The sequence below is a fragment of the Paramormyrops kingsleyae genome, chromosome 7, assembly GCF_048594095.1.
Source record: "Paramormyrops kingsleyae isolate MSU_618 chromosome 7, PKINGS_0.4, whole genome shotgun sequence".
Classification (NCBI taxonomy): Eukaryota; Metazoa; Chordata; class Actinopteri; order Osteoglossiformes; family Mormyridae; genus Paramormyrops; species Paramormyrops kingsleyae.
The window spans coordinates 36,604,045-36,617,667 of record NC_132803.1 but is presented as its reverse complement, the minus strand read 5'-3'; the positions used below and the strand labels follow the sequence as shown (position 1 = coordinate 36,617,667).

The following is a 13,623-nucleotide window of genomic DNA, read 5'->3' as shown; positions in this document are numbered from 1 at the left end:
TTTTGAGTCTGAAGTATGGAGCTAAATTAGGGCCAAAAGTTTCGTCAATTCGAAAAAAAAATCTGAAACTGAAAGTTCAAGTTTTGCTGTTGAACTGTAAAAAGTACAACGATGTATTCAAAATAAAAATACGTGTTTGAAAGTTTTTTTTGGCTTAAATTATTTTGATTCAGTGCTAGATTTTTTTTAAATAAATGTTTTATTTTCATGTTTCACTTTAATATATATTTCAATATTTTAGGTCTTATTTTTTTCAGTTGCAGATTTTTTGTTTTCAGGTTCAGGTTTTTTTTTTTCCAGTTTCAAGTCTTTTTTTTCGGATTCGGATCTCCTTTTCAGTTTCGGACTTTTGGGACTGATTTGGCGTAGGGGCGTGGTGTCAGCTGAGAGGGACGTGGAATGATGAGTGACAGCCTAACGTAGTAACGTAATGGACGGCCTCCGTGCCATCGGCATATATAGTACCCGCCTGCAGTGGCTAGCCGTGGAGAAGTTGTTGAAGATAGCATCCGATTCGCGTGGAGCACCTGTTGGCGCCAGCGCGCAGGTAAGACATGTTTCCTACCTTTTTAACAAATACTCAACTAAAAATTGTGCCCGCGTTTTACTCCAGCGGTATACATAAATCGTGCTACGTGGGCTATTTACTGTACTTTTAATCGCCCCTCTCTTAATATAATAAAATATAAAATAAAACTCAATTTAACTGCCTCGATCTGTCCATACCAGCAGATGCCTAGTGCCCTAAATGAAAGTGGTGCATTAGGCTGTGTAGTGAAACGTATACAGTGGGAACATAATTAATAAAGCGTAATCACGAATTGGTAAAACGTGGCCACCATATATAAAATGCAATTTCATCGTCATCGGCGGGGCAGGGGGTGTCTGTAGGTGGGGAATTTGCCAGAGCGGGAAATTAAGCATAGCATTAGCATTAACTACCTTTATGATATTACCGAGTGTTCTTGAAATTTTACACTTCTTGCTGTGTTCAGCTCACGATTATGCCTTTTAATGTGTATTGTCTTCGTTAATATCTGTTTGCCAGAGTGTCGACTGTAATTCGACAGTGTCAGCAGCTGCACAGAGCCTTATAAATGTGATTACACAGAACCTCTGTCAGGGTCAGCAAGAGCAAGGAAGAAGGCAGGAGCAGGGACCTTCTGTAGAGCAGGAGATGGCCAGGTTCTAGATTTTATGGAATATAATTTTTTAAGTGCATTTAAAGGTAATTGATCAGTTGATGTTTTACATGTACATTTTATGATCATATTTTAATTTATTATTATTATTTATTATTATTATTATCAGATCTTTCCCTGGATTTTTCACTAGAAAAAGTTACCTTGGAAAGCGAAAGATACAGAGTTCAAAGTCCTATGGTCCAGCATGTACAAAATCCTGGAGACCTTTTAATTTCTATGCATACCTCTTAAACATTAATTCAGAGACAACTCCTACATCACCAGAAGAGTTTGAACTTGCCCAAGCAGGACTTGGAAAAAGACATATCACCATGTCCAAGGATATGAGCCATGAGGAGGTATTGCATGGAAAAATATACAAGTATTAGGTTTTTCTTCAGGCATGTATACATCACCTCTTCCCTTTGTTGCTGTTCTTAGTTCTTTGGACTACTGCAAAATGAGTATCCAAAGATGCAGGGGCTTACAGGAGGATGGCTACTGTACAAGGCTACAGGTAGAGAAAACTAATAATATGGCATCCATTGTAATATACTGCCATTCAAAAATCAATCCCAAAAAAACACAATTGAAACTAGAAACTGCAGGCAGTTACGAAAGGGTCCAAAGCGTAGGATGATCGGACTGGTAGGATAGGTAGGACAAGTAATATGGTAATAACGGTGTAAAACTGGAGGACTGTCACTGTCGTCCAGCATAGTAGAAAGTCAGACATAACTATAATATCATAACATGATGTAGATTAAGTGTAGGTCTAATGTGATAGCAGATGTAGGAAAGAGCAGGACTGGTTTTGGTGAGATGGTCATAGTAGTTGCTAGAAATTTTGATGAGATGCTTTTAGTGTAGGTATAACAGGTCAGTACATGTTGGACATAATGCAGAACCCTCTGGTGTAGTGCCTATGCCTGTCTTAATGTCTGTTTTAAAAATAAAAAAGAAGCTTCATTGATCGTCGTGGGGAAAATGCCTTTATGTCTCCCTGAACTTGTTTTACGGAGAGTAGGCTGTTTCAAGAACCCACCGAAGCTGGTTTCGAACCAGCGACCCTCTGATTACAGACACACAGGCTTAGCCCGCTGCACCACACGCTGCTTTAGGTAATATGGGTGAGATCGGTAGACAACTTCGTACCTGACCTGGTAACTCATTTTAGCTGAATTAGCCTAGGTTGGTCTTAGACATATATAACCAGTGGCTGTAGCGCTCCGGTTTGACCGATCGACACAAAATTTGGAGGGTCTATCTTGGTTACAGCTGTACATTAGTGAGATAAATTTGGTAATGATTGGCTGAAGCATGCCTGAGGTATAGCTGTCTGATTGAAATGGACATGGCACCAGCATGGTCATGGTTTGGCTATTGGCCGTACCTTACTGAAAGTTTAAGTTTTTTTCTCAAAATCTTTAAAAGGACTGTCTCCTGATTTGAATGACAACAGATTTATGTAGGTGGAGCAAAAATCAAAGGAGGTTAATGAAAAAGCCTGTTTTCAGACAAATATAAATCATGCAAATACACAACAATGTATAACCAAGTTACATATGTGGATAGGTTTGGCACGACATATTTAATTGGACTGGCCATCAATTTCAACTGTAGGCTTGATAGTTCTGTAGAAATAGGCAGAAATGCAAATGGGGCCACTGTAGCGCCCCCATCTTGCCGAGTGAGTTGTCCTTTACAGGGTTTGCAGAGGGTCAGAGGATGAATGAACCAGCCAAATTTTGGTTTGATTGGTCATCGTTAAGCCTGTCAAATGGCTGCCTGATTTTGATTGGCTAATGGCGGCCAATCTTTTATGATTTTTGACTGGCATTGTACGTTTCTGTCCTCAGGCTGGGTCCTAGTATATGTCTGCTAAATTTCAGTTGGATTGGCCAAGGCAGTCAGGAGATATGAGAATTTGGTATTTGTAGCGCCCCCTATTGACGAATTGAGGCCCGCTTTGGAGAGTGTCCCCACAATAGTGTATAGAGGTACGATTTAAAATTTGGTCAAGGTAGGCCAAGGCACGGCCAAGTTATGGCAGTCAGACCAAAATGAGCCAAATTTTGATAAGAACATAAGAACATATTGTTTAGGCGTGGCTAATGGCAGTATGATACATAAATGTCTAAAATTTTTTAATATTTCTTGATCAGCTCAGAGTTCTGATTCGTTTGACACCTCATTTGTCTGATTTGCTAGGACAAGCTAGGACTTTAAGGAAAAAGTACGATTTTCAATTTATGCAAATTAGCAAAAAATCTAAGTAGGCGGAGCTTCATAGTTCAAATGGCAAGTTGGTAGGGCAAGGCTGTCTGTATATGTAGAAAAAATAATTTCTAATGTAGGACTAATAGGACAGGAGATATCGACCGAAACGTGTTGCGGGGCGCTACGGCGCCCCCATCTGGCTGACAGGCCTGGGTCGGAAAATCTGAGTAGCGGGTAGGAATTGACATCATCTGACCAAGGTTGGTTGGTCTAGCTCTTACGGTTTAGGCTGTACATTCAGTTTTATGGCAGGAAAAAAAAAATAATAATAATCCTAAGAAAAACAATAAGGTTCCATAGCACTACGTGCTTTGGACCCTTAATTATCCAGACCATATTGCCTTTACAGGTGGTCAGGGTAGAAGGAGACTGATTATGGTTCCACCTGATTCTGACGGATACACTGGGACCTTAATTCGCAGTGTTACAGGTGCAGGGAAAAACACCCTGTGCATTGTGCCTTTGCAGCATGAGTTTGACCTTACTCCATTGCCTCCAGATGCTATTGAATTTCGAAGTATGCCAAAAGCGCAGTGCCAGACGTGCAAAGCGAGTTTTCCTTTGCAGATTTTGGCTCTTCATATTCAGGAGTGCATGGAATCACAGCTGTCCGCAGAGGATATTGAGGTAAATGTGGTTACGTAATGCATGTGATGTTGTACTGTGCAACATTTAAAAATTTGATTGTTGTTCAGTGGCTTACAACACAGAATAATTGTTGATTGGTAATCTCATAGACATCCCAGAGTGAGGACCAGATAATTTCTGTGACAACCCCCCCGGTGCACCATGACATGGAGACACCTGCTGAAGAGGTATGGTACTTAATGTTTCTGTATTACATTATAAAATGCCTACGTTAACTTTTTTCTTTTGTATGGGACAGTTGCTAATATTGAAACTGTTCTATCTCCTTTAGAAGGTTCCATGTCCGATCTGCTTCTTGAAATTTACACCGCAGTTCCTAGAGATTCATGCTAGCATGTGTGGAGAAAGGTATTTTAATTGGTGGACCTTTATGGAATTTTAAATGCACATTTTCCTTATAGTGATGTTTTTTCCTATTAGTACCAATTCATGTTTCCCCTGTACTTTTTTTAGAGAAAAAGATCTTGGGGTGGCTGAGACAGCTGCCATTAGCCAGGAGGAACAGATCAAAAGGTAAATACTGAATTGTCCTTTCTGCTAACGTCTTCATCTTACAAGGATTTCCATTCTACAGAGCTTTTGTAAAGCAGTAGTTGTTTACATCTGTTAATTATGAATTTTGTTTGGTAGTGTTGATGATGTATTGGACACCATTCATAGAAGAGTTGATGAAGAGAAACAGTTCAACATCCAAATCTCAAGAATAAACATATTGGAGAGAGGCCTTCTGCAGTGGCAACGTCAAAAAAAAACTCTTAAAGTGACCTTCTTTGGGGAGGCAGGAGTGGACACCGGTGCTCTCAGAAAAGAATTTCTCACAGGTAAAATAAAAATTAACATAAATGCCCTTGAATTCCGATGTATGTCAATCAGAGTTCATTGACACAGTTCTTTTGAGCTCATGAATGCTGTCAGTCATACTTTAAAAGGGCAGTACCAAAATTCATGAAGAAATCTGAAGAATTGTATACTTTTATCTGTAATATATCTTACTTGACAAAGGACCTTTGTTATTGCGTTCAGGGTTATGCTGTTAATTGTGTATTGGTTTTTCTATAATGAAAATAGGAAACTGATAACCCTATTAATTTAGAGCAGGGACAGTCTTCTAAACAATCCAAATTAGACTACCTCTTGATGGCTAACATGAAATATGGTCTTCATAGTTCAACCAAAATATAAAAATTATTTCGGTCTAAAGTATTTGGCTAGTAGTTTTTCTGCTGTCACAAATTAGAAAGCCACAGCAATGCCATAATGAAATTCTGCTTGACACAGAAGCCCCCTGGGAACCATAGTAAATGTTATTTGTATTTCTGTGTATAGAAATGGTGGCAGGGATTGAGGGTCGTTTCTTTGAGGGACCATAACATCAGAAGAGCCCACGATACTCTCTGACTGACTTTGACAGTGGCCTCTACAAGTGGGTTTATTTTTATGCAAGTAAGGACAAACTGTCCCTTTTCGTGAAATGTTTTCTAACATGATACATTCATGCTCAATTTGTGTGAATAGGACTGTCGGAGAAATTTTGGCTGTTAGTTTGGCACAAGGTGGCCCAGCCCCTGCCTTTTTCAGCCCATGGAGTTACAGTTACCTTTGTAGCGGGCAGATAAACCCAATGGCTCTCAACAGTGATGCAGTGGCAGATGTCCAGTTGCGAGGGGTAATTGACCAGGTATGACCTTTATATGATGGAAATAATGGGTTAATGGAAAAAGCATTCCTTGTCAAATGATTTTGCCTTTTGTTTACATGGAATATGGGACAGAAATGTTTTTTTTTTCTTACACTTTCAGGTGGAGTTGTCAACTGAGCATTCAGTTGAAGGCCTTTCTGATGAGATCTTATATTGCGGATATACTGGACCCATTTCTGTTCAAAACAAGGAGTTAATTGTTCGGTATGCTAGGATACATATTTCTGTTTGCATAAAGAATAATCCATGAATAAGTTTTTGTTGGCTTTTTTTCATTCTCCTGTTACAGTGCTATCATACTCCATGCAGTGTTGAGGTTGCAACCTATGCTGGAACAACTAAGAGAAGGCCTGCAGCTGTACGGCCTCCTTTGGTTACTCGGGCAGCACCCAGATATCTGCCGGCCCCTGTTTGTTCCTGGGGAAGATGTAATGGTGAGCTGGACAGCAGTGTCCCTATATTATAAACAACAAACATTTGGTATGACAATTCAGAATTAAAGGGTGCTATTTACACTTTGATTGTATCTCATCATAGGTCAATGCAGAGTTTGTCATGGCATCTATTCTTCCTCAACTGAGTGACAAAGGGACTACCAGGCATCAGGTTGAGCTGGAGATAATTAACTTTATTCAGGACTTCCTTTATGAAGCTGAAGGTATTTTTAATTTCATGCTACTCAAAAATACGAAAAGTTGACTAAGATATAGAGAGAGATATCTATGTGTGTATATGATTACATACATACATATTCTTTTTTTGTGGTACTGAACAAGTTGGCCTCCCCACAAAATCTTGATGGACATGAGTGCTATGTGCCAGGGTATTTTGTTTAAAAATCAGCCAGCTGTCAATTTGCCTAAGTAAGACCATACTCACAACCATACAGATAATGAACAGACTCTAAACCTATAGTTCTTCATAAATACTGGCCATTGTAATACTTTGTTTCCTGCGTAGAAAGACATTTACTATAATCTCACATCTTTGGATCAGTTGTTCTTTCTTGAGTACCTCCATCCAATTCACTCCTTTAAATAACTGCATTGCAGTGAAGGGAAACTGAATTTTGAACTGTTGTGTACTTGTTTTTATCCATTTGCTTCATAGCTGCTGATCAGGGGCATGTAGTTGAGGCCATCACACCTGCCAGGTTTCTGCAATGGATTACAGGCCAAGGTCACATCCCACTTCTTCCTTTGGAGAAGAAGGACTTTGCTGTAACAGTCAAGTTTAACCATGACTGCAGTGCAGACTTTGGGCATCACAACATCTGTTACCCTGTTGTGTCAGCATGTGCCAGGACAATTGTGTTACCTGTAAGACACATGAGGTGCTATGACCAATTCAAAAAGGTTCTAATGGAGGCTTTTCATCTAGGCCAAGAATTTAACATTGTGTAAATGCCATCAACTTGCCTCTTTTACATTACAATCAATGTTTCACCCCAACTGCGTACTGTTTTTACAACTCTGTGCTCTGATAGAGGAATTAAACACTTTGTGTAAAGTATAAATAAAGCATTGTTTAATAGCAATATTGCTGAATGTTTATGAAATACAAACAAATTATTTCATATTACATTTTGCTACCCAGAAATCAGAGAAGCGTTAGATTTTTTTAAACATGTGGCATCACCGTTTGCTTTTAGGGTACATGATTTAGTACATAGTTCAATATAGCTAAATAAATGTCACGGCCATAGGACGCCGAAGGTCTTGTAACATTAACAGTGGCCCTTAGGTCTGCCATATCCTGCTCAGAGAGGGGACACTCAATATGTGGAAGAATCACTCCAGATCTGTTCATATCAAGCTCACTGCTTGTGCTGAAATAAAGATCTGCATCCTCGATTTCCTGTTTAAAAGAAAGCAGATTTAAAAATTAAATCCATATGGAAACTATACATAATGTATAATTTAATGTAGCTATAAGCCATGCAGAAACTGTATTGTAATAGTTTTAAGCATAACCTAATGGTATATAACTTTAAAAGATGCTACTATTTCAGTTCAAATAAAATTAGCTGCTCATTTATTTCATATTGGTGACTGGAAACTACTTATCACATATAAAAAAGTGGCAAAGAAAATACTAAAATTTAGAATAAAATTTATATTATTCTTGCCCCAAATTTTAATTAATACACAGTGAAAAATAGTTGTACTTCCAAGTTTCTCCAATAGTATAAATTCTGAGGACTTACATTGTATAATGTAGGCACTTAAAACACTCGCTCGTGCCGATAGCCGATCGCGTCGCCCCTGATGACGTCATCATTTTAAAAAGAGCGTATCGGTAGGATTCTAAAATTTCCTCTTTTTGGGGCTAGCACTGCACGAATTTACGTTAGATGGGCACCATCTTGGACAGGAGAGCCTCGATTTCAAAACAATTTTTATCCGATCAATTTCCGTGGTGTTTTCACAAAGTTCTGTTTATCACAAACTAAAGGTAAGGTTTACCCCTCCCAAAAATAGTCAGTAACCCCCCAGGCAACCCAGATTCACCTCCAGGCGCATTCTTTGGTTTCTAAACTACTTATCTGCAAAGTTTCACAACAAAATTCAAGCGGGATCTTGCATCCCCAGCCCGGGTCTTTTAAGGACACAATGCATTATGCGTGAGCTGCCAGACGAAAATACGGTCAAAAAAAATGAAGGGTATGACCAAATATCATAATTACATGTAAGAAAAATACCTTTAGAAGATATTTTGATGTATAATAAGACAGGATGATTTTGGATTTGTGCAACTGACTGATGTTTAGTGTACTATATATTGTATCATATTGTTGCAGTGTCTTGAATACAAACCTCTAATTCTTATCACAATTTTTCTTTGTTCATTAATGGCAATTGCATTACAACAAAAGGCGGCTAAGTGGCACCTTTAAAAAGCTCTAGATCAGGAACTACTGGACCGATCTTGACAAATGAGGTATCAAAATGCTTCTGTTCTCATGCTCTTTGCAATTAACTTATTTGTCAGGCATATAGTGCCTTCTGGCAGAATCCTCTTAAGTGCCTATATAATGCTTGTGTCAAGTTGTACAAATGAAATATGAGCCTTGTTTTAAAAATACTGGCCAAAAGTAGGCCAATACCATGTTTGTGTAAAGAATTATACATACACACACACACACACACAACCTTTCATTAGTACCTCTGCCAGTTCTGGAGCATCAACAGGATTCTGGTGAAGTCCTATTGTCCACAATTGTTGTGGGGACAGATTTTGCTCTGTTCTAAGAGGATGATTATCCCAACCCACCCTGAAAACATCAAGATCGCTCTGCAGACGTGGAAGAAATACATGCTGGGCACAGAACAGGTGGATGATATCACAGGGATTCAATTCAATTCAATTTTATTTATATAGCGCATTATCACAACATTACATTGTCTCAATGCGCTTTACATTTCTGCCTCGTAAGGACCCCCCATTGAGTAAGCCAAAGGCAACGGTGGCAAGGAAAAACTCCCTAAGAGGAAGAAACCTTGGGAGGAACCAGACCCAAAGGGGGAGCCCATCCTCCAGGGGCCGGCAGATGAGTCAAACAAACAAGATGAAATGACTAAGCTAATACAGACAAAGCTAATACAGACAAGATCTAGAACACCTTCTAGAACACCTTCATCCTCAAGGCCGTGAAGAGTCTCGTAGTACACGTTTGAAACGGTCATCCAAACATCTCGCCACAAACGCTCTATTCTGTTACAGGAAAACAAATTAACCTGACATTTGTACAATATATTTGAACTTTCAAAAGGATCACTGTTGAAGGCAACATCTGACAATTCCAGCTGACATTTAACAAAAAAATAAATAAAATCTACATACCTTTGATTGTGCACACTCTTTCCAGACAGGAAGCTTCCCCTTCCACAGCCTCTAATAGTGAACATGCATCGTGCTATGCTAACATTCTCCACTCCTTGGTCCCCTCTTACTCTGAAAAGAATTTTTTTTTTTTTTTTTTTGTGGGATTTGACAAAGTTGAAATTTCTCAATGTAAAAAATAAGATATAGGATACAGTAACTTTTGATACATTTCTCTTTTCAGAATTCCAAATACAGACTTGTAAAATGCCTAATAGTTGCAGCCAAATCATCTTACCAAGATATACAATACATAATTACTTTGTCTACTATACATTTAATCATCGACAGGGCTTTAGACAAATAAATGGAAGTGAGCCATCACTATTTATCAAGATTAGTCATTTAGTATAGACTTGTTAGAGTTGTTTCTCAACAACTATGACAAGTAATAGTATTGAATGTAACTAGTTAGAGTAACTATCTGGCCATCTCACTGGCCAAAACAATGTAGAGGAGCAGAGACAGGAGGCAGAAGAGGATCCAAGAGGATCCCGGCTGCTACGCTCTGGTCGAACGCAGCGAGGAGCTCCTCCAGGGAGTAAACCCTCCAACAGAGGAGCGTAACATGGCGGAAGTACGCTCCCTCCTGCAGCAGCTCGGCCGCCGGGTAAGAGAGAAGCGGCTCTAGCCTCTCGCCTGCACGGCGGTAACTCCGCCCCCTCCTACCGGTCCCGCACGGCGAAAGAAGAAGAGGCGAAGGGGAAAAGGGGAAGAAGCCGCCCCGACGCTCTTCCTAAGAGCCTGCTCTCTTCTCCCTGCCTGGGACGACATCGCTGCTGCTGGCCTGGCCGGCTTCCATGCGGAGAAGCCACCTCCGCTGGAGGCTTATTTTTATCGGCCGGAGCGCCTGGGTCTAGGCGGAATTCGCGCCATGAGAGACGGCATTCCTCGGCTCCCCAAAGCCCTTAAAGGGACAACGCCTTCTCGCTCGGCGCCCCTCCTGCCGCCCGTGCCGAACCTACCGGCCGCACTGCCTCCTCCGGACCCGACCGATCCGGACCTGCCGGCCACACCGCCTGCTGCCGCCGCCGATCTGCCCGCGGCTGCGCTGCCTGCTGCCGCCGCCGCTCTGCCCGCGGCTGCGCTGCCTGCTGCCGCCGCCGCTCTGCCCGCGGCACCGCCCGACCCGCCTGTCCTGCCTGACCCGCCTGTCCTGCCTGCTCTGCCTGCAGTCCCTGCAGCTGCCACCACTTTGGCTGCGGCACCCGCCGAGGTGCCCCCTGCTGGCCGCGTGATGGCGGCGCCCGCTGCGGCGCCCCCTGCTGGCCGCGTGATGGCGGCGCCCGCTGCGGCGCCCCCTGCTGGCCAAGTGATGGCGGCGCCCGCTGCGGGGCCACCTGCTGGCCAAGTGACTGCAGCGCCCGACGAGGCGCCCCCTGCTGGCCACACACCCATGGTGCCCTCCGAGGTGCCCCTTGCTGGCCACGTGACGGCGGCGCCCGTCCTGCCGGCACCTGAACTGCCCGTCTCGTCTGTCCTGCCGGCTCTGGAACTGCCCGTCTCGTCTGTCCTGCCGGCTCTGGAACTGCCCGTCTCGCCTGTCCTGCCGGCTCTTGACCTGCCCGTCTCGCCTGTCCTGCCGGCACCTGAACTGCCCGTCTCGCCTGTCCTGCCGGCACCTGAACTGCCTGTCTCGCCTGTCCTGCCGGCTCTTGAACTGCCTGTCTCGCCTGTCCTGCCGGCACCCGAACTGCCTGAGGTGGCTGCGGTTGCGCCCCCTGTTGGCCGTGTGATGGCGGCGCCCGCTGTGGCGCTCCCTGCTGGTCGCGTGCTGGCGGCGCCCGCCGAGGCGCCCCCTGCTGACCGGACGCCCGAGGCGCCTGTCCAGGCGGCCCCTGCTGGTCGCACGCCTGCAACTGCCTCCGCTCTTCCTGAGGTGCCCACCGAGGCGCCTCCTGCTGGCTACACGCCCGCGGCCCCGTCCGAGCCCGCCTCTCCCGTCATGCCCGCGGCCCTGCCTGAGGCCGCCTCTCCCGTCCTGCCCGCGGCCCTGACTCCCTCGCCATTACCCCGGCAAGGCCGACGCCCCCCAGGACCCCGCCTCTCCATCTCCAGCAAGGGACGGGGACATAGGCGTAGGGCCCGGGTCCCGCCCGCCCTGCCCCCTGGCTCGCCCGTTCGGCCCCTGGCGGTGGCTAGGTGGCTGCCTGCGGGTCCTCCGGCTCGGGGTCGGCGGTCCCCTCCGGGTCCCCCCCTGGATCCTCGGTGCCGGTCCTCGGTCCCGCCTCCGGGTCCTTGTCGGTCGCCTCCGGGCCCCCCTGCTCCGGCTGGGCGTCGGACGGCGCCTTCGCCGGCTCCGGCTGCGCCTCTGCCTGCCGCGGCTTCCCCCTCCTGCCTGCACTGGTGTTCCCTCCTGCTCCCTCCGTGTCCCCTCCGTCACTCCCTCGTCCCGTTCCCTTGGCCCCTGGGTGGTCCCCTCCTGCTCCCTCCTCCCTCTCCCCTGCGGCCCCTCCGGCCGCTGCCCGTCGCCCGCCTGGGTTCCCTCGTGCTCCCCTTGCTCCTCCTCCCTTTCCCTTTCTGCCTCCTGTCTCTGCTCCTCTGCCCTCTGTGTCTCCTCTGTTCACTCCTGGCCCCTCCGTGTCGCCTGTGGGTGTTCCCTCCGTGTCGCCCTTTTCTGTCTGTCTGTCCGCTTTTCCTGTGTTTTGTCAGGTTCTGTCCTTTGTCTCGTCCCTGTTCCTGTTTTGTGTCTCTGTCTTGTTCCCTGTTTTTGGTTGATGTTTTGCTTTGTCTTCCAGGTCCTGTTCCCCGGTTCCGTCTCGTCCGTCACCTCCTCTCGGGCGCGCCCGGTGTGCGCGCCTTTGGGGGGGGGTTATGTCACGCGCCGCTCCGTCCGCTCCCGATGTGTGCCACGCCCACCTCGTTACCTCGTGTTCAGCCCTAATTGTGATTGCCTGAGTCCTGTTAAGTCTAGCTTGTCTTGTGTATTTAGTCCTCGTCTGAGTCAGTCTTCCCCAGACTTGTCATTGTATTGTCCTTCGATGTCCGTACCTGTCCGTCTGCCTCCAAATAAACCCCGTTTCCCTGACGACCTGGCTGCTCTCGCCTGCTTCCCTTCTCGCCTCCCCGACGATCGTGACAGTATGGCATACCTGACGAGTTTGTGATTTGTGTCAATATGTACTAAGTGCAGAGGACCCCGAACAGAATATGTCCTTCTTGCAACACACCCCATTCTTGTCATTCTTGAGAGTACACCAACAAAGTCTACACGACGGATGGATGAAGACACTCTGTTCCACTGGATACGGTGGCCCATAGCCTGCAGGATTCCTTTCATCATTCGGTATCCTACATGTGGTGTCCTGGCCTTCACTAATCTCACCAAACTGTCTAGCTGTTCATCAGTTAGGTTACTGTAGAACTGCTTTATGGTAAAGCCAAACTCATGCATGCGCCGTTTGACCGTGTTCTCAGATACACCCAGAAAGTTTGCGATTCTTGACAATGGGAAGGACAGTTCTATCAGGCTTTGAATTTGCTGAGGAGACACTAAATATTTTGGCCGTCCCATTCTTCCTTCCAACACTGGCACCTGAGGACGGGTCAGGTTACAGTTGTCCTCTGTATTGATGAGTGTCGACAGCTCAGTTAAAGCATTAACTACATCCTGTGGCATCTCAACCTGGCCCGACAACGACCGTAAAATGACCATCTCCTGGTTGATTGCAAATATCAAATGGTCCACATCTAGGGGCAGTCTTTGCATGACCTGGGAAACCGTAGTCAGTAGTGTGGGGGCGGCAGGCAGGAGAGCTGACAGAGTGCGCGACAGGAAATATGTCTGCAAAACATTGAGCTGCTGCAAAAAGCATAGAACAGTCTCACACCTATAACCACGAATGTTCTGCTTGCCCCTTATATGGAATCTTGTTCCGAGAAGTATGTCTGCACCTGTGAACAACAAAGATTCTGAGAACCCAGTAGATA

At 45.1% G+C, this 13,623-nt stretch overlaps 1 protein-coding gene across 1 annotated transcript; it reads left to right on the top strand.

Annotated features, from left to right (window-relative positions):
• Positions 1 to 430: 430 nt before the first annotated feature.
• LOC140592003 (uncharacterized) lies at positions 431 to 4,109 on the top strand. Its single transcript, XM_072713835.1, has 4 exons — positions 431 to 547; positions 1,355 to 1,543; positions 1,626 to 1,701; positions 3,814 to 4,109. The coding sequence occupies exons 1-4, from the start codon at positions 431 to 433 to the stop codon at positions 4,107 to 4,109; spliced, it is 678 nt and encodes a 225-aa protein (XP_072569936.1).
• Positions 4,110 to 13,623: the final 9,514 nt, after the last annotated feature.